The sequence below is a fragment of the Larus michahellis genome, chromosome 3 (genome assembly GCF_964199755.1).
Source record: "Larus michahellis chromosome 3, bLarMic1.1, whole genome shotgun sequence".
Classification (NCBI taxonomy): Eukaryota; Metazoa; Chordata; class Aves; order Charadriiformes; family Laridae; genus Larus; species Larus michahellis.
In genome coordinates this window covers 61,087,599-61,115,468 of record NC_133898.1, presented here as the reverse complement: position 1 = coordinate 61,115,468, position 27,870 = coordinate 61,087,599, and the positions used below count along the sequence as shown (strand labels likewise).

At 41.3% G+C, this 27,870-nt stretch overlaps 1 protein-coding gene across 2 annotated transcripts in view; it reads right to left on the bottom strand.

Moving 5' to 3' along the window:
• Positions 1 to 27,870, bottom strand: part of PLEKHG1 (pleckstrin homology and RhoGEF domain containing G1) — a 137,833-nt gene that overhangs the window by 7,484 nt on the left and 102,479 nt on the right. For both annotated transcript variants that reach the window (XM_074580401.1, XM_074580402.1), the window contains 13 exons: positions 23,813 to 23,913; positions 18,846 to 18,915; positions 11,626 to 11,672; positions 10,967 to 11,117; positions 9,830 to 9,961; positions 7,668 to 7,850; positions 7,484 to 7,579; positions 7,280 to 7,366; positions 4,975 to 5,008; positions 3,668 to 3,763; positions 2,348 to 2,386; positions 1,869 to 1,891; positions 801 to 1,019 (listed from right to left, as the gene is read on the bottom strand). In XM_074580401.1, the coding sequence (XP_074436502.1) occupies positions 801 to 1,019; positions 1,869 to 1,891; positions 2,348 to 2,386; positions 3,668 to 3,763; positions 4,975 to 5,008; positions 7,280 to 7,366; positions 7,484 to 7,579; positions 7,668 to 7,850; positions 9,830 to 9,961; positions 10,967 to 11,117; positions 11,626 to 11,672; positions 18,846 to 18,915; positions 23,813 to 23,913 (1,278 nt within the window). The remainder of the gene's footprint in view (positions 1 to 800; positions 1,020 to 1,868; positions 1,892 to 2,347; positions 2,387 to 3,667; positions 3,764 to 4,974; positions 5,009 to 7,279; positions 7,367 to 7,483; positions 7,580 to 7,667; positions 7,851 to 9,829; positions 9,962 to 10,966; positions 11,118 to 11,625; positions 11,673 to 18,845; positions 18,916 to 23,812; positions 23,914 to 27,870) is intronic.

Sequence of the window (27,870 nt, the reverse complement as noted above, 5' to 3'; positions counted from 1 at the left end):
TCTTCTGCACTTACTCATTCTTTTGTACTTACGTCAGGAAGAGGGAGAATTACAAGACACTGCACTACACTGATATGAGATACTATTTTATCAAAGATTTACAAAGCAAATACTGTAATTTCAAAGAGGAAATGCGCAGTAAGCTTCAAAAAGCATTCCAATAATAGGTTTTGGATAAATCACAAAATAAATGGACCACACAAGGATATGACTTCACCATCAACTAAACTAAACAAACTGAAAATCTACATTCTTTAATACAGTCACATTTGAAAACTAGGGTTTTAGTCTTTTAGCAGTACTACACGTACGTGGAAATGTCACACAGCAGGAAAAACTACCACCTGTCAAATGACTGTGCAATAGTAAGAGATAAAGGTTCTCACCTTCAGAAATCCTACTCACAACACCTCATACTAAAGTTCACAAATTCCTATCTACTGCCAGCGGTTCGCAGTTCAAGAAACGCCACATCACATGTAGCAGTGCCTGAACCTTAACTTAATATTCAAGTCCCTGCATCGGACACCTGAAGGTCCTGTCTCTGCATGCGGCCTAAAAAGGTTTCTGTCATGGCGTCAGATGGAGAATCAAGGAAAGGTGAGTTGTGTGCAACAGGTAAAAACAATAGCTTTCTGTCAAAACTAGGCTTGAGGACTTTAAAGGGCTAAGTAAAATCTCTTTCAAGCAGTGGGGATTTAATCTTCTGTATAGGGGCTAATTTTACAGATAATTTTAATCCCTCTTCCATCCTCCCCAGGAAAAAAGAATTTCATTTTTCCACCCCCACTTCTTCCTACCTGTTCAGACTCTTCTTCGTCATCAGCATCAATCTGTTCCGTAGCAGAAGTCTGGAGATTTTCATCCTGATCGCTGCTGTAGGCTGGCTCAATGGACTCTTGAAATTGGCTCTCCAGCCCACTGGGCTCCAAGGAAGCCTTTTTCCTAGAATTCAGCAGGGCTTCATTTGACCCTAGTTTGGTGGCTTGAGATAGCAGGGCTCCTTCAATACTGATCCGCTTTAAAAAACAAAACAAAAACAAAAAACAAAACACCACCACAAAGCTTTGCTTAGAAGTTTATAGAGATATTTTAGTATGACACTGTTTTACATCAGTCTTACAGGCAATGTTTAAGCTATGTTCAGTTAGCTGCACTGAAATGACATTTATAAAGAAATAAGTAAAACAATCAGTATTTTTTCCATAGAATATTTAGAACCGAAAAAAATAAATGCAAAACCCCCCACCCCAATCATGGGCTTCAGTGTTATGGCATCCCAGCGAAGTCATGTTCATAAATCTTCCACACATCCCCACTTTAAATTCCATCCCAAATAAAAGCCTAAGATCTGAAATTCAACATGAGAACTTTCAAGCTGCACTGGGAACGTCATTACAAGTTCTTACTGAAAATGTAAAAATTAGAAATGCTTGTTTCCATCTGCTTAAGCTGTATCAGCTCTGTTTGGTCATACATCATGATTCAAACATATGACATGTATCAGAATAAGCTAAAACTTTCCAGTTGTATCTAATGAATGCAAAGACATGCTTCAAAGAATAAACACTATCTTTATACACAGAACTTCCATGATTATAGTGGTATTTTTACGTACCCTATAGTATTATAAAGGTCAACCAATATAAGGATCAGTCTTTTTTTTTCTTTATTAGATATTCCTGAAATAGTCAGCTGTACTTCTATTGCTTTCATTCCAATAATCTTACTGGAGATGCTAAACAACGTTTATGGTTTTGTTTCTGTTCTTAAAATCAACACAACCAAGATGATGCAGATCCTACAGTAAATACTGTGCTCTGAGTCATCTGAATGTGCTAAACTAAGAAATATAAGAAATGGCTTACCTTCTGCATATCTGGACTTATATCTGAAAACAGAAATATACACTTCATCATTAATGAATAATCAAACTGGTGTCAGTCTATATCCATTCCACTGCTACATTAATATCCCAATTATGAATTCCCAAAAGGGAATCAAATGCAGCAGCAATTGAGCAAACAGCCTATAGGGACCCTGATATAATAGAGACAGGATGAGCTGCACTCAAGGTAATGATTTTGCAACACTGATATGATACGGGCAGCTACTCACAATGGCCAAGACTCTGTGTGTTCAGCTGCCACTTCCTAGAATGTTTACAGGACCAGAACCAAAATGTGGAAAAAAGGGGTGTTAAACACTAACATTTTGTTTTCTTTGCATGCTTCCCCCCCACCCTGCAACGTGTTTAGGGAAAGTTATGGGAGAAAAGGATCCATCTTTACTTGTTCTAGAAGGTACAGAAGCATTGGGTCAATAAACAGTAGAGGAAGTAGCTCACCATTTGACTTCAAAACTTTATGGACTCTAGATGAGGGTTCTGAAAAAGACAACAACATGTTTAAGCACTCCAGGGGCCCAGAGAAAGTTATGGACGTCTTGGCCAACTTTCTATAACATGGATACCAAAGTTTAAGCTTCTGAGCCCATCCAGGGCTCAGAAGGGCTCCACATTTTCATTTCTTAATCGCCCAGTTTCATCACAAAAAGTATTTGTTTTAAGTGTCAAACCTACAGCTGTTGCCAAAAAAAAAATAATGTATGTTTCTTAATGCAGCTGCCCTCCATACAACAAGCCGCACGTAAATTTTCATCCCATGTTAAGATTTCCGCTTTCAAAAGACTTGGTCATCTCTGCTATCGCTCTAAGTTGCTGGAGTTTTCCTATGAGAAATATGTATGAGGTACCAACAGCTTAGCAAGGCTTTAAAAGTCTAAGTAGCTGAATGTTACATAGGAGGCCATTTGATCAGTATTTTGTATTACTCCTTTTACAAGCAAAGCAACAAAATCGCAATCTTTCACCTCAGAAACAAAGGAAGATGCCTGAAAAGTAATTAAAATTTGCTTGTTTTTCAGACACAAATGCTGCTGTTGTATAATAAATCACTACATCAATACTCTCATGAACCTTGTTTAAGTCACTCCTAACAACATTACACACTCCAAGTTGGAAAGATCTTTAAATAGCTGGAGAGGGGAACACAGTGAGTCCAATATGAAGTCACCCAAATACACAGACATTTGTAGCGGCTTCAAGAGGAAACTAACAGTAATTTTGGATGGATGTTTGAGCTAGGAGGAAAACAAAACCCCAAAAGTCAGCATAACCACCTCTCAAATCTCTATTGAGATAAGGCAGACATGTCACTATGTCCATAAGGCAGACATTACAGCAAGTAAAGACAGTAATCATGTTTTGAAATAACAAGCCTGTCACAATCGGGATGAAACCACTTGTGAGACAGAAGTTACTTGGGGGCGATGGGGGAAGAGAAATGTCAGATTTAAAAAATGTGACTGGCTTTCCTGCATATGCATTCTTTTATCTATTAGAAAGTACCAACTGTTCTTTATGCATACATCATTAGGAATGTATATCCATGAAATGAAATGCAAGCAGTGAATAAAAAAAAAAAAAATCACACAAACAACAAATGGTTAATAAGATACTCCACCTGTATCTGCCAGTTACTGTGCTGCATTAAATCTGCGTGGAGTACAGGCTAAAGACCAATTCCAAGTGCCTAGCCTCCCCCAACCCTAAACAACCCTGTCTGTTTTCCCTCGTGTCATCTTGGTGGTAAAGGAGTTTATTCACCTGATTTCCGTCTCACTCTGTTAGGAGCACTGCCTTCTTTAGGCTGGTACGGTGATTTCATTTCTCCCTCAGGGCTATAGTGGAAGCCGGGGTGATCTGCGGAACAAACAGAGGCACAAGGAATAAGAGAGTGACAAGGGTGTCACTTCACACGCCTCCGCAGCTCTCTTTGGAGGCATTGCCATCACCCCTCTACGACTGACAAAGTGGCACTTCATCAGAGCCCGAAGCAACATGAGCAAGGCGGTGTGCTGCTGCAGGGCAGCTGACAACCACCCAGCCATGGAAACGCCTTGCCCGTTTAGTTGCGCCTTGCTCCAGGCGGCTAATCCAGCAACATTTATGCACCATCATCGTGTTTAGTTGCTGGTTTTTCAGTCAGGGCCTTCCTGACCCATACAACTATGTAAGTAAATAACAAGCCCGCTCTACCCCAAGACTCCCTCAACATTTTTATCGCAGGACTATTGTTCTCATTTCCCTGCATTGCTAGGGATCGCTGCCAACACGAAGAGCTAACGCAGGCGGCACCAGCAGAGGCAGCAAGCAGAAGATGCAGCAGCAGGGGCGGTGCAGATGGGACCACACTCAGAGCGCAGACAGCAGCATCACATGCGTTCTCCAGCCTTGGCTCCTGGGACACACACGCAGGTAAACCCTTCAGACACAAGCACAAGCCTGCTACGTCCCAGCACGGAGTTTTCTTGGGGCTGTTCTGTGCTTTCTGCCATGGCAGCTGCTGTGCTAACTGGAGTGCAGGGTGACGGAGGACACCGGGAGCAGCCAGCCGTGCTGCCACCACAGGGACACTGGGCTCCCTCGTGTCCCTTCCAGAGAGGCCGTGCACAGCACGGTGAGCATCTGGCAGACTCCCTCGCTGTCCTCCAGCTGCAGGTTTGCCAGCACAAATAAGTCATAACATTGCTATGTACTTCAAGCTGCATTTGCTAATTGCTAGCCCTTCAGCGGGTCCTAGCCAGGAGGAGCTTATGCTACAAAACAGGAAAGATCATACATTTAGTCAGCATGGAATAAACAAAAGAGAGTGGCCAGAGTTTACAGAAGCTCTAATCTGCCTCATCCGTGCTCATCATACGACATAACTTGTTGGTTGTGGATCAGTCAGCCCAATGTCTACACAGCTTCACAGGATCTGCACCCAATTTTGGTTTTTTCCAGCAAGATCATAACTGAAGGAACATAAGGCTGGCCGCCTGCGGTCTCAGATGAAACCAACAGTTAAAGCCAAACTTTTGAAGATGGTTTTATTCATTTTTACAAATGGAAGTGAAAAAGAACCAACTTACGTATGGCATCCATTTCTAGAATTGCTTGTTTGGCCTGAAAGAGAAAAAATAACAAATGAAAATGTTAAACTATAAGCTGCAAGGACAAATTACATCGCATATTACACATAGTAGTGAGTTTATATGTAAACAAAAGCAAGTTTAATTTTTGAACTAATAAATATGGTTAGCTGTATCGTTTTCTGTCTCTCTCTATGTGCTGGACACGTTACATATGCGCAGAAGAATTTTGTGAGGAGGAGTTTACCAGAGCTTATCTTCAGGGCTTCACACAAAGCCCTGCTGTTCACCGCACCGAGCAGCTCCACCTTGCGTACCCAGCTCCCCGCTGGCACAGCAAGAGAAGGAGCGCGTACCTACGGCACCACCAGCGTGAGATATTTTGTGGGGGATGCAGTGATGGCACATCTGACCGCAAAAACTACCTTGGCTTCAAAGACAGGGGCTGTGCTGCACTGAGATCATGCTGTACACACTGGGTCTCCTCCACGGGGACACAAACCTCCAGAGACCTCTCTACAAGTCCCACAGTTTAGAGCCATTGACACACCTCTCCATATTGCTGGGATTGGCAGAAAACCGGCCCTAGTATCTGAGAATCACAAGTTTTTTTGTGATTCACAGAACATTTCCTCCCTAAAAATCAAATTGTTTCACTCCTTGATTATTTTTCAATTCTGAAGTTGTTAGCACAGAAAACACTATCAATCTGGCTTCTTTTAAGGGTTTCCTTGAGGAACAGCTATTAAAAAAAGGAATCATAATTTGGTTTAAGTAAGATTGAACCCGGATAAAAAGCATCTCATGATTGTTTAAAGTTTGTCACGTTTTTTTCTAATAGGAAAAATCACCTGGATGTTTTATCAAGCATATCAGCTAATAAGTGAGAAAATAAACCAAAATAAAAATAGCCTACGTAACCTGCTTGCCCTTCTATTAGGTGCAGTTCACTAATTTTCCACCAGGCGTCAGATATGGACTACTATTAAATCCTCTAAAATCCGTGCAGGGAGACATCTCAAAACTAGCAACTACTGGTTTGTTAAAAACAAACAAAATTAAATAAAAAACATGCAGACAACCTCACAGATTTATTTGGTTAGACTTTTCCTTTCTAAAATGGCATTATATTTTTCGTTACATATTTTTTCCATAGATAAATAAAAAAATCCAATCAGTAGTAAGAAAAACATCTTGATACCAAAGCTGAGATCATGCTGCAGTATTTCTTTTTACAAGCTAATAAACTGCAATGAGTATTTACATTGTAAGCATGGATACCAGCATAAACATTATACCTTCAATAAACTTTGTCAACAAAAAGATAAGAGGAGAATCAGTAATAGCAACTGCTAGGGCTTTTTTCTCCCATAATTCTCTTTTTGTTGAAAAAGACAGTACAGCACTGTGTACTTCAGTCACAGGTAACATTTTTTAGCCATTACAGCATAAAACTCAGTGGAAAAAAAAAAGTCAGAGAAACTGATTAGTGAACCTAATACTGAAAAAAAAAAAACAAACCCCAGCAGTAAAACTCGGGGTTGGGGGGGGGGACACCAACAGAAAAAAATCCTGCTTCCACGTGAGTCAGTGGTTGCTGTGTCATGACAAGAGTTAACTAGGGTTTACACCCTTTGAGAGGTGCAACATGTTACACTGGGAAACACCACCTGGAGCTCTAAGACAGGATTTCACAAATAAAAGGACGAGGTTTCCCTTCTACAAGACATTACAGCTATGAGTATGATATCAGTGCCTCATTTTCTCTGGCGTAAAGCTTGCTAACTATCTCAGCAGAAAGGGCTCAGATGTCCCAGCTAAGGATGCAGGGTTTGCAATGGCTGGGTTGTATCTGCAAAGTGAAGTGTCTCCTGCCAGTGGCTTCACTGCCATGATATCTAACCAAGACAGATTAAAATTAGCTTGGTAAGGTCTGCACATGCTGCAATTAGCGCACCTCGGTGTTGTGCAGACAGGCAATATCAAGCTAAGGTACGCCTTTATATACTCAAGCTTTCTGACATCGTGTCTCTGTTACTCATGTCTTAGCAGGCAAATCCTAATATGGACAGCAATGCAGCTAATCCAGTTAAATTCTACTCATGTACCAAGCCCTGTAGATGCTTTTAGCGGAACTTTCCCATTAATTTGGAGGAACTTTTAAAGACATAAGGAAACAACATGTTCATCTCCTGGAGTCTAAAATTTCTGTCAATTACCACACATCTTGCAGCTAACAAGATGGCTCCAAGTTAAACGCATGTACAAGGAGGTGGTGAGGTGGTGGGTTTTTTTTAATTTTTACCTTGGCAGGAATTTTAGCAGGATGATTTTCTAGAATTAACCTCTTCAGGTGAAGAATCCAAAGGCGCTTGTCTTGCTGCGACTTTGCCTGATAAAAAAGAAATTGTAGCACCATGAGAAAATGCTTGACTGCACCGTGCAGGCTAAGGAATAACATACGGTCATCAGTCAGGTTACCCAGTGGGCAGGGAGGTTTCTGTCATACCTGGACAGTATGTTGCATCTTGGGATTTTTGTAGTGGAAGACGCTAAAGCTAAGCGGTTCCTTTGGTATTACTTCAACAAGCATGAGATTCCCACACTGCAACAACAAGAGGCAACAATGTGAGTCACAGGGGAGTTTTGGGGAAACCCAGAGTCAGCGCATGACCACCTGCTCTCCAGCATACCAGTATGTGAGCTTTGTATACAAACATCTCGTCTCTCTTTTTTGTAATTAGCAGCAGCTTGTCGAAGAGGAACAACGTGCGCTCGTTTTTGGCTCTCTGAATGCGAAATGTTCCTTCTAACACCAGCTCCCCGTAACTCGTGAGGTCCGGCCCTTTCCAGTTAGTGAGCAAGCTCTGTATCTCCTGCAACAGACCGAAGAAGAACAGACACGTTCATTTCGGAGATCTCTCTTAAATAAAGACTCAAACAAAAACAGCTGAAGCCATTCCCACTCTCCTATATGAGGTTCAGCATCCGACAGCGTAAAGTCACCATGCACCGTTACTGAGGTTGGCAGGTCACGTGCAACACTGCAGCCAGGCGCTCGGAGTCCTATTGCGAAGCCCAGACTAAAACCATAGAACCATAGAATGTGTTGGGTTGGAAGGGACCCTTAAAGGTCATCTAGTCCAACCCCCCTGCAGTGAGCAGGGACATCTTTAACTAGATCAGGTTGCTCAGAGCCTCATCAAGCCTCGCCTTGAATGTCTCCAGGGATGGGGCCTCCGCCACCTCTCTGGGCAACCTGTTCCAGTGCCTCACCACCCTCATTGTAAAGAACTTCTTCCGAATGTCTAATCTAAACCTACCCTGCTCTAGTTTAAAACCATTGCCCCTTGTCCTATCACTACATGACCTTGCAAACGGTCCCTCCCCAGCCTTCTTATAGGCCCCCTTCAGGTACTGGACGGCTGCTATAAGGTCTCTCTGGAGCCTTCTCTTCTCTAGGCTGAACAACCCGAGCTCTCTCGGGAGAGCTGTCCTCATGGGAGAGGTGCTCCATCTCTCTGATCATTTTTGTGGCTCTCCTCTGGACCCGCTCCAATAGGTCCATGCCTTTCTTGTGCTGAGGGCTCCAGAGCTGGACACAGTAAAATGTGCCCTCCTGAGTAGTGGTTTCCTCTGCGTGGACCCAGTGAAAAGCCCCAAGCTCCCCAGGACAGCCTGCTGTGAAAGAGCACGACCCCATCCGAATGGCAGTGTGATAGCCCACGGAAGACCTATCCTTATGGCTGCACAAACAGATTTTACTTTTTAAAAGCCTAGGTATGAACCTAAACATTTTCCACAACCCCATACATTTGCCAGCTGAGCTCAATAAATTAATAAAAATTAAAAAAATCACCACAAACCACACCGCTTTTCCAAAAGCATTTAACCCTCTTTATTGCCAAATATTGCTGGTTATCATTACTCAGATTCATAAAGGGCTGTTGGTAAGTCATTAGCATGCATTTCCAGCAATGTGTTGCAAAGGTTAGGATGCTATAGGCAAGACATCATCAAATGTAATCCTATTCTCCCAACACAAACAACAGCAACAAAAAAAAAAAACACAAAAATGAGAGCCAATAAGTACCGTTTATGTTAAAAAAAAGGGACAAAGAATAACATGACACAGATTCATGGAATGGTATAAGGCTATTACTCCCTTTTATAAACTAAAAAATCCCCCCAAATTTTCTTAAAGCAATATAAATACTGCTGATGAAAATGTAATGTAAAATCATGATTCACTAGGAAGTTTGAAACAGAACGACCATTCTGTTTCCACAGGATAGTTTGCTCTTGATGACAAAAGTTACTGAGGGTGTAGCTTTTGTTTTCTCCTCAGAAATTCTTCACTTGAAGTGAAGTTAAACTTTTTCTAACTATCATATTTCTAGGTTTATACTTTTCACAAAGCAACTGACAATGAGTCTTCGGAAGCCCAAGAGGAAAGTACTTAAACAAGAAGCACAAGAAACGCCTCAAAACAAAACTAATCAGCACAAAGGGGAGAAATCGGAAACCACAGGATTTCTGAACAAAGCCATGCCCTAGGGTTGTACAGCAGTGCTGTACAATTGAGGGAAAGGAAGAAAGAAAAGTTATCTTAAGTTCCATATTACTGCAAAATAAATGCTTTACAGGATGCTGCTTGTAGGGCGGAGATGTCTGAGATTTTCCTGCAGCAGCTATGACCGTGGTCTCTAAGATCAAACAGCCACAGGCGTACTCAACAGGAGTCTAAATTATGACTGACAAAGATTAAAAGAAGAGATAAACTGAAAAACGTTAGTGGCATATAAATTGACAAAACCGGCTCACAAACACCCATAAAATCTCATTGGGAACTCACTTGGAGCCTGACGGCATGTTCGTGTTTCCTCTTCATGTCATTTATATGCCATGCCACTCTCTGCATGGTATCTATGGCATCCAGCACCACATCATAGCCCTCAGTGTCCTTGTCAAGATGGTTTTCTATTTCCTAAGACAGGAGGGGAAAAAACCAGTCCTGTTATTTCTAAATTAATTTTCCCAGCAAGATGCAGTACTATGTTTTTATCTGCACTATTTTGTCTTTGCTTTGCAATCACCCAAACGCAACGTTCCTGCCTTTGTTACTATTGCCATGTTGTTATCAACTTGATTAACAGAAGATGACTGACAAAGCCAAGCCTTTACGGCCAGTTTAGCAGCAACAATACTTGCAGCAGCTGATGAGAGCAGAGAGGCACAGAAAGAGAACGCGGCACGCTGAGAGGAGGAGACTTTTTTCAGACAGCATTTAACGGCTTTCTTAAAACGCGGAACATATCTACACACTTATAAAACCCTGATGGAATTACACCACGCATTACTTTACAGTTGGAGAGAAGAAAAGCACCAGACATTTTAAATAAGGATCAGTGTCTTTACACTTCACTAGAACATGACTCTCTAATAGGAAACATATGTGGAAAACGTTAACAATAAAGCAGGAATTTCCGAAACTTGCTTAACTCAATTCACTGAATATGGAAAGAGTTCCCACTTCCTCAGTCATTCCTCTCCACAAAAATCTTACCAATCGGGGTGTTTATATGTATTTATTCCTTCTTTCAACCACCCCCAGCATTGCAACATTTGGAAAAATGCTGGTTTTCCTTGGAACAATAAATTCATGTACAAAAGTGTTTAATGATGACAGGAATCTTACAAAGAACTTCAGAATTACAGAGAGTTTAAAAAAAAAAAAGCAGCTAATTATTTGGACACACAGACTGATTCAATGTGTCCAAAACAATTACCATAAATTCCTCACCCCAAATATATGCATATACTGTGAAATGACGAAGACAGAAAGAGTCTGCATACGTAGAAATCTAACACCCCCAAAAGATAGAGGGTGTAAAGAAACCCACAACCTTTCTAAACATCAAATCTTGTACTAGAAGCAGGAACTTTGATGTGCAGTAGCCCTAAACAAAATACATTTCTAATGGGTGCTTACGTGCAAAAGCAGGTGGTACTTGAGGATGCGCTGGACAGGTTTCAAGAGATAAGAGCCCAGGGGCAGCGAATGCTGAAGCGCTTCTTGCCGCTCTCTGAAGAACTTGGCCAGTGTCTTGTTCCTCATGCATTCTGTCAACGCAGCCACCGACCTGGAAACATCAATACATAGCTTTAAAACACACTGTCTCCATAAGTCTGTAGGTAAAGTCAAGAACCGTTTGTTTCTTTCCTTGTAAAAGGGGGCAGCAGGTTCCTAAACCAATCACTGCTGCTTGTTTTTCTGTTTTAAGTTATCTTATGCATTCGGTTATGTATTCCTTTGACATGCAACCATTCTGTCTTACTGGGAATTACATATTTGGAGCACTGCTGAACAAGGCAATCATTTCCTAAAGAAGGATAACAGCAATGAATGACAAGAATGGTCAAAATAAAACTTCAGATGAACATCCTTCATTTTTTGTTGGGTTTGGTTGTTTGGTGGGTTTTATTATTATTATTAAGTTAAGAAAAAAAGTAAACTCCTTGCCCCTGCCTCCGGTTGTGGAGCGTGAGAGGGCATGATTTTTTTGTTTGTTTGTTTTCTATGCAGTGTGTAACTTACATTACATAAACAGGCCAAGGGACAAAAGAAGAAAGGGAACCCAGTATTCCTACCTTGGGTAGTTGGTGCAGTACTGTGTATATATGTGGAAATCTTCACTCTGCATGGGGAGGAAAGGTTTACATATATTCACATTTTGTCAAAACTAGCATCTAACAGATCTGCAAGATCAAGATGATGACATTAAGACAATGCCTCCTCCAGTTCCTGATCAATGAATTCACTGTGATAGTCCTAACACTACCACAGCCCTACTAACTGAATTTCATTTTTCCTTTTTTGGAGATTTTTCCTTTACATAAAGAGAAAAATTAGAAAACCTAAACAGAGATAAAGCAAGTAGCTTTGCAACGGAGCCTCCAAGGTCCTTTATGACAATCTATACATCCTAAAAAAACCCACCAAAACCACAAATAACACCAACACACATTCCCCCTTCAAACAACTGATGTGCACATACCTAGTTTTTTGTGTGCGAAAGCACACACGTGCTTGCTGGGAGAAGTAAGTTTTGCAGGTTCTGCTCAGTGTGTGATTTTCAATCAACTATAATACTTTGACATTTGAGCACAGTCTAAGCATGAAAATTTGAAGCCACAAAAGTGATCTTTTTAAATTTATTTATTTTTTTTTAAAAAAAGTAAATTATGACTTTGTGAAAGCAGGCAGTTATTACCCAAACAAGTTGTAACTAGATTTAGCTGGGTTTCCACACTTGCCTGTCACAGCGAAATTACCCACACTTAATGCTGACAAGCTTCTCAGAGCAAAAGCCTGAGTTTTGTTCTTTCCTCCTTGGCCTAAGATTTTTTTCTTAATCACCATTATTTAATTCAATGCAAGAACAGGTTCCTGTGTGCTTTAAATTCACATCTGCCGATCAACTTCTATCCCAAATAATGCGCCATTTTTGCAGCTTGCTGGAGTCCTGAAGACTGCAGAACTGTCATAAAGCACTGCAGAACTGCCAAGTGCTCCTAAAATAAATTTTCTTTCCTAAAATAAGTTTTCTTTCCTGAGCCCTCGATCGATAGAAAGCAATCCTCTGGTAGTAAACAAGACTCCAGTTTCCACTCGAAGCATCTTCAGAAGGGACTGTGGGGTTCTGCAGCACAACAGCTGTGCTCTCGAGGGGCAGTCTCCCACGGGTAGTCGCTGGTGAATGGCGAGACCAAGAACCTGCCTTCACAGAAGGCAACAGTGCTCTGAGGAGCAACACCGTGTGGGGGGAGGGCTGATGCAGGCCATGCCTTATGCTTCTCATTGTTGGGTTTTGGGGGTTTTTTTGGCTATTCATCAGAAAGACCCAGCTAAGGCAGTACCCCTCTCCATTTCTAACAGCGCTGCTCCCTTCCCCCTCTCGCAGGAGTAAAGCGGGTCATGCCACTCATTTTTCCAGTGAGGACTCCATATAATGTAAGGTGCTACTCCACATGAATACAGGTCACTGCAATTCATTTCAGTATTTTTTACTGGATTTCAAAAATAACCATTCTGAAAAAATAACTAACTCCAGCAAACTTCTAATAAATGTTTCTCTAGGGGACTGCGATCCCCATTTAACTCACTAGTGGGCTGTAAGCTTATTAAACTGCTCTTTGTTTAGAGACCAAGAAACTAATTAAATGTAGTCTCGATACAAATACAGTTAAACGGTTCAGCTTGTTTTTTCACGCTTGGTCTAATTTTGCTGTCACAGCTAGTTTTTACGGTGGTGTACATGTGCCCTGTGTCCGCACCCAGAGACAGCGAGTCTGTGTCAGAGCTTGTCCACGTCCGGGCGTGGGACCCTGGCCACAGCTCCAAACCCTCTCCGCTCAAAACAAAGAATTAAAAAACCTCAGAGCAGTACAGACATCGCACTCTGTCATTTTCTATGGCAGTCACTACCAAACTAGCTAGCACTTGTAATAAGTCAAGGTGCTTAAAAGTGAGCATTAGGAAGAAATTCAGTATGACAAAAAAAGGTGATTTACTTTATATATGCATATATTAATACAAGGCTTTCGTTTAGGGGCCTTTGGTATAAACTGTAATATATTCCCATGGCTACAATCACAGAATAACGGAATTTATAGGACTATTTCATAAGCAAAGTGCAGAACATTTTGTGGCAATTTATTTTTCATATATATTTTGCTTGTAAATATCATCATATGATTGTTCTGCTTTTCAAACAAAAAGGAAAAGAATATCCATTGTGAAATTCTAACAAATGAAAGTATTATCTGTAAAACAAAGAAGGCCAAACACTGCAGGGTTTCAGAGTGAACTGAGCGCACATTCCCCCACAAAATCAAAAGCAAGTGTGAAATCCCCAGGAGCCTTTTCACACTCTCCCTCTTGGTTTTGTGTTTTTGGTTTGGTTTTTACACAAGGTCAAAACTGCTTTCAATAGGATTTTTGGTTTTAAAGGAATTTTAGTCTAGCTATTAAATGGAACTAACTTGTATTAAAAGAAAAAGGTGGTTTCTCATGCCCTCAACACCTCTAAAAACTTTAAGGATGGTTTCACAATCATCCCTGCTTTCTGAACAGACATGACGCCAAATTTCATGCTGCACTTACGCGCGTACTTGTTTCATTGCGCCACAGCTCATTTCGTCACACGAAACCATCAGAGAGCATTTACTTTTACTGAGAGCATTTGTTTTTACCGAGCTATGTGAGCATAATGCCAGTAGAAAGACAATTACATGTATTTTGCCTCCAGAACGAGGCTGGTGATTCAAAAGCTGATTTGAATCAACATCACGCACCTTGCCCGCAGTGGGATTCACGTGAGCATGTCAGGAGAGCGGCCGAGAGAGCCACTTCCAAGAGAGGCTCTTCCCCAGCCTGAGGAAGCCGCGCTACTCAGGACGGTCGTTTTCCCACTGCCTGCCTGGTCACCCAGCACCTCAGGCACGGTCAAAGAAGGGACATCTAGTTCACACACCCAGCTGGGTCTTCTCCGCGTCACAGCAGGCTCCCCAGAGCAAGCACTGTGTTACTGGGAGCGTACCAGGGCACAAGCCCTGCAGGGTAAAGCCAATGCTGTGAACTACGTTCAGAAGCAACAGAAAAAACAGGACTAAGATGGATTTAATATATTTCCATTAATACTTTCAACACTGTAAGCGAAGCACCAGCTATGCTCATCGGTATTTCTTTGGATGTTCTTAAACTTACTCAAGCTTGAAGGTAGGTTTTTTTCATCTCAAGGGTCTTCAAACCAGATTGAAATCCATCTCTGCAGGGAGACTAGAGTCGCTCCAGAAATCATTTTTAATCTGGGGGCCCAAAACTGTTGTGGTAGAGGGTGCAAAAGCTGAGACCCAAGCCGAGAGTTCATCCGCACTGAGTACATGTCACCACACCAAGCAAAGCCAAGGGCAAGCAGATGCCAGCTATACTTAGCTTGTCCCCTGCTGCTGAATCAATTCACTGTGCGTCTCCTCCGCATGAAGTGAAGTGCCAAGCACGTGGCTGCGTCCCCGATCTCCTCTCAACTCCTGGTGCGCTGCGCTTTTTTATAGCCATAAAAGGCACTTTAAAAGAAAATGGAGACTGAGAAAATGAGCTGAGTCAGAGTGCGAGCTGAAGCCAATTGCCTGGATCTCCTCTTCATTGACGAGATGCTAGATTAGAGTAATTCTCCCTTTCCCCTTGGTTAAGCTCTTGGTGTGTCTTTCAGAAAACATATGTTCTGAATTTCTGGGGTGCTGAGTGAGAAAAGCGACATGCCAGAATTGTGCTCTCCTTTACAACAACTCACTTCAATGTAAACGTGTAGAATACTGTAGTCAATCTTCTAATTAACATTGGCATCATTACTATGAAAATGAAAGACTGAGTTGGCAAGAAGACTTACAAACAGTTTTTTATGTGAATAATTAAGCTATAGCTAAGCTTGCACTGGAACCTTTTTACAAGCCTCTGATTACAGTTACTAGCAAAATATCTCCAAGACATTTAAAGAATTAGAGTTAACAGAGTTCTAGAGGAAGAGGCAGGACCAGAGCTGGTAGAAACTAAACTAGTCCACCACTACCCTCACTGGCAGGTTATTTCTGTGCAGCAGCCATCCCACGCTGCTTAAACAAATACCCATCCACACCATCTGCAGTTCGGGGCAGAAAGGCACAAGCAGCAATTAATGACCAGACAGCAGGCTTTAAAAAAAAAAAAAACAAACACGTTTTTCTGCATTTGTACCTATTTGCGTGTGAGTTATTAATGAATTAAAATATGTGGAGGCAGAGGGATTTAATACAATGTTGTAAGTTGTTATTAAATATTTATACAAAGTCACAGCTTTGCACAGCTCTTTTATCTGTTAGTGAGTTTTATGTTACTGGCTAGTTTACACTGAAAACATCTTGCTGAAGTCTGTTAACAAATAAAAGCTGCCATTTTAGAAGCTAATTATGTGGGGCACTCAGCACAACAGATGTTAAGATAAAGATTCAAATCCACAATGATGAGGTTTTTTTTCCAAAGTGATTTGATAATCCTTACTCTATTTACCTTAAAAGTAAAAGTTGCAAGGCTGTTTACTACTCAAGCGTGAAAGTTACACACAGGAAACACAGTGATGTACAATTGTGCGAGGGAGGTATAATATGCTACACAACAAATTTTATTGAGTAAAACCAAATATCAAAGTCAAGTTCAAAAGAAAAAGTCTATCAAATTTAAGATCAAAACTAGATCTTAAAAAATTAAGCTCACTAGATGTTTTCACAAATATAAAACGTTTTAGTTCCAAACAGCTCCAACGTTACTTTAACCGTAACTGTTCTGTTACATTGCATAACCAACTTTGTGTCCTTCCGCGTGAACCCCGAAGGAAGAGATGGCTATTACTTTGTGCAGTTACTGAGCTTTGTGAAATGCAAGAAGTAAACGCAGTACCTACAGTGAAAACTTGATTGTTAGGTTTAAATTCCTAACAACTACAGTATCCACAGATGAACCAGTAGGGGGGGAAAAAATGGCACTAGGGCACCAGGTTACTAGTGTAACCTAAGCACGGTTCCCCTGGAAGCATTAAAGAAGCTCCAGCGCAGCTACATCCATTAGCTAAGGCTGTGAGCTATGACTTCAGCATGATATTATCCCCGTGCTTAAGTCACAGTGAAGATCTAGCACACTCGAAGCAAACAATAAATGTAAGTCCCGTAAGATTTGAAGGACTGCATACTGCCAAAAAAGGCAGTTTTATTTCCACTACTGAACGCTTGGAAGATACAAGCAACCAAGAATGGACAACTGGAGTCTGTTAAGACAGTCAGCAGTTGCTGTAATGACATTTTCATGGCAAAACCCAGAACTGTGGGGTATTTTGGTATTGTTCGATTTTGCTTTTAAGTGTTTGCACTTGTCTGGATGAAGCTAAAAAGTGCTTGTTAGGACTGCAATCTCTAGCAATTTCTGAGCCATCAGGCAGCTGCCAGCCAATAATACAAATGCTAAAAGCATTTGACAAGAGAACAAAAAGCACAGGCAATGATATGCAGATGGATTTTGGAACTAATGGCCAGAAAGTCTACCAGAAAACTACTTTTAGCTGGCCAATATGAATGAGAGCACAACTTTTTCCTGGACTTGCTATTATCACTTGCACCACCTCTGTTTCATGTCCCAGCCAGGAGTAGTCCCAGCGGTCCCAGCTATAAGCAGAATACAGCAGAAAGATCTACCAGCTCCAAACTCTGCTATCTGTAAATATCCTGAAGGCCTCACAATTGGCCTTCACTGCACGGGCACTCTGTTGACTTACACTCAACTTCTTGTCCGCCAGGACCCCAGATCCCTCTTTGCTAAGCTGTTTCCTAGTCAGCTGGACCCAGCGTGCGCATGGGGTTATTCCTTTGCACTTGCCCTTATCCCATTCTCTCTCCTTCAATTCAATATAGGCTACTTGGAGCAATAACAACATGCCACAAACCCCATTGCAATGGGGCAAGAAAAGACATCCTACTTTTGTAGTAGTGGTGCCAACACTAAGACCTCTCGGTGCTTACAAAAGATCAGTTACTAGATAAATAACAGCTTTCTCAAACTCAACTCAAGCAAGCGATCCGGTGAAAGAGCAGCACTAAGCTGGTACCATCACTCCCCTTTACAATAAAATCCCTTATGTCACAACAGCGCCAAACAAATCACTGGACCACCCCCTCATGGTGGTCCAGTTAATCCTAAATCCCTGTGTTAGATCTATTACATTGAATGCTTGGTGCTGGCAATACTGAGTCCAGGACAAAGTATAAAAGGCAACAGGGTTTGGCTTTTTTTGATGAAAAAAGGCAAACACATCTACAGAGACATTATCCAAATTTAAACAACTACATGCCCCTTCCTTCCACTCCTCTTCCCCCAGAAATACCATGGAGCTGGCATTATTTCTTAACACATTTGGGTTCTACAGATTCACGGCATATCTCTGGTGAATTCTGCAGTGAACTAGAGTCACCTGTAGCCCAAATCACTTAATCACTTTTTGTCCTTCCCATTATAGCCATTCCTCTTCTCCCTGACTTGCTCTCTGGGTTTCCTACAATGAAAGATACCTACTTTGATTCCCTGTATTTCTCCTGCACCTAGCAACTTCTCCCTCCCCATATATTTGGCTCCAGAATTACCCAACAGAATAAAGATGTCAGATCAGTGTTGAGAAAATGCAAAGTATTTCAGAGAGAATGAGATTTGAATCTTAAGGCTAGACTTTGGGCCATCCCCTTTAAAAAGAAAATTAAAGATATGGTTGCTAGATTCAGGAAAAAAAATGCAACTCAGAGAACAATATGGCCACAAATACGTTAAGGTTATTGCCTGTTCTAAAAATGCAGCCAAGCTGTATCCTCTCGTTCTTTTTAAGCTGAGAAGGCGTAACTGGAGTACTACTTGATTACCTAACATTAAAAAAGGAGAAAAAAAAAGAATCCCTGTAATAGCCCACAAAAAAAAAAAAGAACTAAAAATGAACTCTGGATCAACAGCTCCACCAGTTCAGGTGCACCTATTGAAGAAAATAACACTTTTTTCTTCATTTTCGAAAATGCGAATCAGAGGCTACGGATACCTACCATCACCACCTATCACCTCCTAAGTGAAATTCCTTCCCTTTCCATAAATTTGCTAACTTTTCTTGGTTGAAGTCACACAAGATGTCAGAATTAGGTCTCAAAAGCTAATAAATTAATCTTGTCCCAGCATATCACTCTGCATTCCCCCATATCACTCTGCAGCAAGTGGTGGTGTGCTGCAGACTCCTGCAGTAGCCACTTACCTTAGAAACAAAACAGTCTGCTATAGCCACAGGATCATTTTCGCAGTTTTCCAAATCTTGCAGAAGTTCACTAAAACAAAGAACAGGAAAAGGAAAGAAAATTATTGCACACCTTTGAATAGACACACCTGTACACTCAGAGCCAGACAGCGCCTCATCATTCATGGCACTGATAACAACACAGGGAGTCCTAAAAAGGGAACGAGAAGCCCTTTGGTGCACATCTTTCCCCCTAGATGTATAGCTGCTGGGTTTTTTTTTGTTCTTTGTTTGGACGCACAGGAGCACTTTAAGGAAATGGTATTCCCACGTACATCACAATGACCATGGATTGCTGGTCTCCTAAGCAAAGCTGAGCCTCTTCCTTCAGACTGACAGCTCTTCTATGATACTCATAGCAGTGTAAGTCAGACAGTTCTTCAGCTCGTGTATCAACTAACACAATTTAAAACTAACAAAATTTAAAAGATACTGAAGCACATGCCCTGTCCTATTAATACTTCATATGTTCTAGGAGTTTTACTTGACTGAGGGAGATGAGAAGCTGGTCTGAAAAACACAGATGAGAATCAGGGATGGATTACACGTACAAGAAGAATGGTAATAAGCTCACTCAGGAAAATTTGTCTACCTTTAGTGGGTCTCTTCACTGAAGAAAAATGGTTAGCCTGGAAAAAGTTTTCTGGAAGGGAATATATAAATTCTACATGCATAAAAATAAAACCTTACTGAGAGGATTTTATAATTTTGACATGCCAAGCAGGAAATGAATTCATTCTAACAGGAGCAAAGCAATAAGGGAGCATGTTCACTGTTGTATGAAACTCAGTTCTCGAAAGCCAATTCAGTGAAAGAAAGAGCTCAGGCAGAAGAAAACCTCAAAGGTCTCTCCTTGATCCAAATAGGCTTTAGTCTTACTGAAAGATGTACTTGGAAAAACGAGAGGAGAAGATGAGTTTTCTGCCAAATTGTTCTTTGATAGAACTTTTCTTCCCACCCCCACCCCTACTTCCCATCAGATGATTTTCCGTTTTGGGCTGCTTTTCTCCCGGGTCACAGCTGGTTCCCTGAATGAGTTTTGCACAAGAGCTGCTAAGCCTATGCCTAGGGAACTACCCTTTTCCCCTCTAAGCAGGCACAATTTCCCTCTGTAAGAGAAGGAGCAAACCAGAAAATTTTCCTGACTTGTTCTTTGCTTCTCTAATTACTGGAGGAAGGAAGGGGAGAAATCAGCAGCCAGTCACAAGGAACAAAGACAGACAAAGACCTTCGGTTCAGTGGTCACTAAGCCAGTCCGTACAGCAACAATTTAACCTCCACACCTCAACTTCTCCCTTCAGCAAAACGGGAATAAAAATATGACCCTTGCTTGATACCCCACACTCATGAAGCTCCTTTACATCAGCAAAAGTAGGAAGCTGTAGCAATGGTGACCATAACCATTAGTTATAATGGCTGACTGTGTTCCACAGATGAGCTTTGGAAATAATACTGAACACAGTGAACAGGCTCAGAGGACTCCTGCTGTCCGGCAGGCAGACGTTCTCCCAATGGCTTAGGGTATGTAGCACCTTGATGGCCATTTTATTCCTACTGGTCTCCTATAATACCACACTATTTCTCCTACAGGATACAGTAATGCAACACTTAAAGATGTTACATATTCATGCAACGAGTCCAAGTTTATGCAGTAAATATGCTAGTGGCTTGTATCTTCGGCACAAGCCCATAGTGTAAGGGCTGTGCTTTGAAAGATTTTGTTACCTGCACTGCACTCTCTCCTGTCTCACCCGGCTGGTAAGAACGGAATTGGTAAGAGCAGCCTGCCACTGTAAAAGTAACAAATCTGTCATGCTTAAGAATCCTGAAAAACTTAAATAAATTCCTATAGTACTGAGTTGTCATGCGAAAAAGCAGGGCTATTATTATAGGCTACATCTAAGTACCTGGCAGGTGGCAGAAGAAACAACAGAGAAAAGCATTAGTTCCCTTCACCTGAATATCCAGAGGTTTTAGGCTGTTCACAGGTGGTACCACCGCTCTCGGCCTCTGCGACTCGCTCCTGCCAACCGCCCAGAGGGAGGGAGCACGAGGGGGCACCGCTAGAGGAACCCCCTGCTCTTGCAGCTGAATCACTAACAAGACTCAGTTTGAAACATGCTGTGAGTGCCAGTGCCATTTAAGACCCTGTACTGAGTTATACAGCTTAAATTATTATGGGCTGGAAAAAACTGCGTCTGTACGATCATCATCAATAGCTACTGCTAATTCCTTTGGGATGAGAAAGGTAAGCATAAAGAAACTGATAATTTTTCATGCAGTACATTCGTTACCTTTTCAAGTCAAATGAATAAAAGTCTCATTACAATGTCTTTTAGGATGCTTCGATTTTTTGGAGTATGAATTATTTTCAAGACAATACAATATCTTCCCTCCGTGGGTGAAGACTTTCAATAGGACAAAGTGCAGATTAGTATCAAGCTGTTGACTACAGGAGGTCAAGAGGAGCAAGATAATCAGATTTATAGGTCTACAAATAATCACCATATTTGCACACACAATTCAGGCGAGGCATTTTTTAATTTTTTTTTTATTTTATTCATTTTATATCATCACCAGACCATTTTAAAGCAAGACACAAGTATTCTTCTCCTCTGTTTCGATCCAAATTGGAGCCCTGCACCCTATTCGTTTGCTTCAGTAGTCACCGATGGACAAAGACCCTGCAGAATGATCTGTGCCAGCAGCAGAGGTTTCAGCTTGGCCTCTGCTAAGATCGTCTGAGTGTTGGTAGAAGCACTAAACTTGAGCACATTTCTCTGCAGACTTCCCATTTCAGAATCAAGTCATGGTAACAGGTGGAGAATTTATCCTAAACTGACACTGGGAAAAATCTCCAGGGAAGAAAGGCAGCAAATGCTGACTTAGAGAACACTTCCCCCTTCTGAATAAATAAGTTAGTAGTGGGGGCACTTTTCCCAAGAGATGGAGCAGGACTAGTGGACCAGTATATAATCAGTGAGTCTGCTTTAAGAAATAGCTTTCCAGGAAGAGATCACAGTCACAGGACTAGCAGTTACCATCCTGACCATCACTTTTGCCACTTAATGCAACACCTAAAAATCCTGAGTAGCTTAGCTGAGAGAAATTCCCATTTACCAAAAGGAAATTTCTCAGACCTATACAAAGTCCAAAAAACCTGATCAAATGGTTTGAGAAAAACACGATCATTCTGAAACTATAAAATGATGCTCACAAAAAGCATCTGAAACTACCAACACAGAACAGCCAAATGGACCTTTTTCAAAGATAAAAAGAAATAAAAAGGCTCTATAGTATGGTTAGGACCCAGAAGCTACATGCCAAGTTTCGCACAGGAGGGAACTTAATCCTGAAAGCTATATTGGGATCTACAATGAGTGTTCAGTCTGAAAAGCTCACAATTTCCATGTAGAATTTTAAATTAGAAGGCCTGAAGTACATTAGTAATTTACTAGAGGCTTTAGACAACTTTCCAGTGAGTTTTAACCATTGTAATATATCCATCTCTAAAATTGCCCCAAAACCGCTTTTTTTCTTTTTTTGCTTTGTAACCTCTGCAAATATTTTTTTTTTTGCAAGTCAATTTTTCTGTATAGTGAGTGATCATACTTGAAAGTACTTTTGTTAGGTAATATTTGCAATGATGCTGGTATAAATGTCTCCTAACTACCGAGCCTGCCATTCCTCTAGCTTTTGAAGGATCAGAAAATATAATGGCCAGGACTGTTTTTTTCCATCCTGTGACTGCTGGGAAGCTGTAAGCTTACAATCTGTGTCTCATGGCTCTAAAACACATGATCAGGCTACCACTGTGTATTTACTATCGTGTTAGCCATTCAGTCAAGTCAGCTGTAGCCGAAGCAGGACACAGCTGCTTTCTAGTTAAGTGTACTTCCATTACTCTGCAGTAGCTGTTTTAACTTTCAGGAAAAGATTTTAGGTTTCATCTTTGTCCGTAAGTTCTGTACAGATCCGTCCCCACTCTTCCCTTTGACACTGATCAGCAATCCCAGCAGCTGAAGCACTTTACAGTATGTAAAGTGATGATGGAAAAAACATTGAAGATGCTCTTTGACACTAGCCCTCCCCTTTTGATTCAATTAAATTATATGTTCTTCAGAAAACACTGTAGTTTGTGAGATGTTTTTTCGACTACAGCAGAGTTAAGAGAGCTTTTACAGGAGTAATGGGATATAAAAGACGTGGGAACTTTATGCCAATATATTTCTTACATCAATTGAATACTCAGGTTTTCCTTAAATGTTGAAGAAGTTAATTATTTTTATAGTAACAGAGGATTCAGACAGAAGTATCATTAGCATGCCCCTAAAAGTGCAGATACCACAGGTCCCACACAATGCAGCACTAGCTATACAAGCAAGAAATTTTACTTCAGGCTTCCAATATACACTAGAATCACATCTGCAGAGTTTTAGAGAAGGCTGTAAAGATATTGAACAGAAGTCTTCAATAAATGGAAAGGTACTTGAACACAGTTTTGAGAAATTAATTGAGGGAGCCCCTAGTAGTATAAAACACTACAAAAACCAGATCTGGGTGATGTATAGCGGTACACAAAAGGACTCAATATAGCAGGAATAAAACGACACCTCTAGTAAGGTGAGAATTTCATTCACAGTGGTATTGCATTAGGCTCAGTTAGGGAACAGAGCAGGCTAGGCTTATATTCATGGAAATACCCAGCATGAAAACAAAATAAGTAAACGGAGACCACATTTGAACTATAAAATAAACAGCTAAAAAAATCTGATCTCAGCAAACCAACCCTGCTGAGAATCAAAGAGTATTTCTCAATTTATATATCTTGGCTGTATTAAAGTGATTAAAGAGTATTTGCTTGGCTTGCTCCCTCCCCATTAATGCAGGCTATTGAACTGTTTTCATTTAGTTAAATACGAATTTACCTGTTGAAACGGTAGATATCCCGTATGTTTCCAAACAGGGCTGATCGCTCTTCTGTCCCCAGGGAGAGCTTGGTCTGGTCGGTGATACAGTCAAGGTAATCCTACAAGAGAAATGAGAAGCAGGCCTTCAGATATTTCCTCCTTTTCTAGATCAGTAAACGGAGCTATGTTTTATTGTACAAGATGAGTCTCTTCCTATCAGTTTCACCTTATTATTACAGCAAAGCCTTCAGCGGCCCCTCTGTGAACAGTCACTCTATTATGAAAGGTAACAGTGCTTATCTGTTCATTGAAACCAAGACAATAACAAAAGACTGAATGCTAAGTTATAGCCCTTAGACAGGACAGCCAACATTTATCTTGCTACTGATATACAAATGTATTCGGATTTCATTCACAATGACAGTTTAATTGCTCATTTAACTGGCTCAAAGACAAAAAAATGTAAAAATAAGAGATGAAGAATGTCATTTAATGCAGTCTTAGTAACAGAAAACCTATATAACGAAGAGCAGAAAGCATACAAGCAACACAGGCTCAGAAAAGCAACCACTGCAAAAACTATTTTTTCTTTAAATCATAGTTAAGAAAATAATCTGAGTTTGTAGAGGACAGATCTCAGTGTATATATGTGCACGTAATTTAACCACACATACAGTCACATTGCAAATTACATTGCTATATACCCTAGCGAAGATTTCCTTTTGCACTTACAAGAGCGATAGCACCTCATCCGGGGACTTCAGTTGAAGAGGAACAAGACAGCTAGAAAGACCTCAGATCAGCAGTGTTCTGGGAGAACAACTTTTCCATCTCTTCCCTCACTTTGGTAAGAGCTCAGCTCCTGCAGTGTCACCTTTCATTCTGTTGCTGCTACAGCATTAAAATTTCTCAGACAAAGGCAAACAAATCCAGCAGGCTATTAACTAACTACAACTCATAAACCAAGAAACCCAATGTGCTGCCACATTCATGAAGAAATTCTGCTGGAGGATGGAAATAAAGTAAAAGTGAAAACAGCTGAAACAATGTGAAATAAAAATAAATAAAATCCCTTAGCCTGGGGTAGACAACGTGGTGTGGCAACCTCCCAAAAGCAACACAGCATTCCACGGTGCTGCAAGGAAGGAGCCCTGCAAAACGTCAATGAGACCATGAAAACTTCTAAAATACAACTGTGTTCCAGAGTCGTAAAGAAAAAAAGTATTATAGAACACATACATTTGCCAAGGTTTATTCTCTGTGTAAATCCCGTGAAGACAAAAGGATTGGATCAACTATGGATCTGACTTCTGGATTTTAGATGCCCTCATAAGGATGGTTAAGAATTGCAGTGCTTGACCCTCCGTTCCCTTATCCTTCTTTCCAACTGAAATAGTGTCAGCAGAGTCACTGGTGTAGCCAAGATTCAGGTTTAGGTACCAGTAGACTTTCCTGTCCCCTCTCCCTATCCTAATGCTCAATAATCCACACTCTTTCATCACCTCCAGTTAAAAGTACCCCTCATCACACGCAATACTCAGTATTTTTTGCCAAGGGAAAACAAGCAAGTCTATTCCAAGCCAACATCAGTGTCTTTAAGAAGAGCAACAAGCAGCAGTGGGCATGCAAGCAGGCAGGTCCCCGGAGAGCCACCTCATCTCTTCTGCGATGGCATCTGACCTGTACGCTACCTTCTCTCCTAGCTGACAGTAGCTGTCCTTGAAACATATGTGCGCAGTAAGTCATTGGAACCACATCCCTGAGACACCCCGAACTTGTCCTTGGCTTTTTATTTGTACTCAGAAGCTGCAGAAGAGTAAAAGGTTCAGGATGGTGAGGCAGACAGGACCGCAGCAAGCAACACGCAAGGTCAAAGGCAGAAGCAGATGATAAGATTCAGGGCTACTCCAGCAGTAGCTAAATAATCTTTTATGCCCACTAATACAAATCTGCATATAAAAGCAAAGAACAGAAACGCTCCAGTGGAATTGTGATCCTCTGAAAACATTTTTAGCACTGCGGGAACACTGCAGCACCCCGAGCTGGTATGACGGGGTGGGTTGCAGAGGAATGGAAATCTTACAAGGAGTAACTCCATAGAGCGTATTTACTGAATAAAGAGGAGTTCCTTTCAAATTCATTCATCTCAGCATAGCTGGAGCTTGAGTTTCTTCAAAATAACAAACAGTCCACAGTTATTTCCAGCATCGTGGACAGTACTATAAGCATGGCCTGGTTTGTGCTCCTTTTGTCCTCTTTATCCTGGTTTTTCTTCCACATACGCATACTCTTCCCAGTCTTTCACCGACCCTTAGTAAGAAAGAAGGAACCAAGTACTGCCTAATGCTCCTGCCAAGCAGCAGCCTGCAGGTGCTTTGGCAGTTTTCCAGCATCCACATAGCATATGCCAGTATCAGGTTATACCACACACCCGCAGCTTGTCCTCTCTTTTGCTAAAAGTTCCTCAAGACCACGCTTCAGGCGCCCTTCTCCTCCCAGCGTCAGATCAGAAGCAAACCAGAAACTAACGGTTGGATTTGTGCTTACCTGGAGTAAAGGGAGACGGTCATTTGCTTAAAACGCTTGGGATTCAGAGGTACCTTGTATCTCACCTCATACTGTTAGGGAATCACACAGGATTTGGGGACTGCTTTCATGTTTTTACTTTCTATTTTTGTTAATATTGCTGACTTGAGGCTTGTGCAAGTCCGGCAGCTAGGGACACATTTATGTTGCTGTTACATCTGTAAAGTGGGTACCTGAGCTGGACACGAACTGCCTAATGCGGCACTGAGAGGAGGGTTAGCCACAGCAGCAAAAAAGCTTCAGATATACGTGTTTAGGTGAAAGAGGTGGACATTGGACAGTCTTGATGCAGTGGTCCGACCAAGGCCAGGCAGAGCGCAGCAGCGGACCACTGGTACCGACACAGCAAGCGGGGACCCTTCTGGTTATAGTGCTTTATAGAGCATGTGTAAAGGTTTCATGAACTCATCCAGGAAACAGATGCAGTATTGGCATATAACGTCCTCTGCAAGGACACCACCACAGGCAGATCAAAGCTACCCAGCCATGGGGTTATTCCTAATTATTTCTTAGCAAACGGTACTTTACCCCTATGGCAGTCACTGCAACCTCCTGCAGCATATCAACAGCTGTTATCATCTGAAGCCATAATGAAAGGTTTGGAGCTACAAGATAACAGGGAAGGCTGCAACCGTAATGACACGGCGCAGAAATCAATGAAATTTATCAGAACAGAGTACTTTATTTGTTTCTTGTCAGCATCTATGGACCCTCTGTCGGCACCAAATGATTTGTTTATAACCTTTGCCTTCACTAGCCTTTTATTGCTTCTCTGCAGTTATGGCAAAAACATTTAGCTTATTTTATAGGAGAAAAAAACTCCACAAATGCCATTCTCCTTAGATTGATTTATGGAGCAATGGTATTGCACACTTTTGCCATCCTATTTCCTGAAACTCTCAAAAAACTAGAGGAGTCTTGCCAGACTGCCCTGCCTTCCTTGCTGGGTTTGACGTTCTCCCCATTTGTCTTTCATCACGCCAAACCCATCAGGAGGAATGTCTGTTCAAAGCTGCGTATCTGACTACCGTCTCCTCCTCCATAATCACACAAGAAAGATCTCTGGAACAACGAAATGATGACAATACTAACCTCAGAGGCTAGAAAATAATTACACAAATTGGAAATGAGAGAAAACTGTCAAGAAAAGGATGAAATGAGCACAAATATCTTCATGTATTGATTAAACTATTTTTTCTATGACCAAACTTTAGAAATTTAATGCAAATTAGTGGGGTATTTTCATCTAGTTGCCCAGGTTTTCCTTCAAAAACAGACACACACTTAGCTTTAAAAACAGGCTACAGGCTGAACAATAGCAAATAATAAGTCAGCCGTTCACACGGGAATGTTAAAATTACATGTTAAAATTATTAGTGTTAATGGTAACGTCAACATGGTAACGCTTAAAAAAAAAAAAAAAATGGGTAAAAGCCACATTGCCTTGTAAAACAAGAATCAGTTTTTATCCTGACCTGCAAGAAACATAT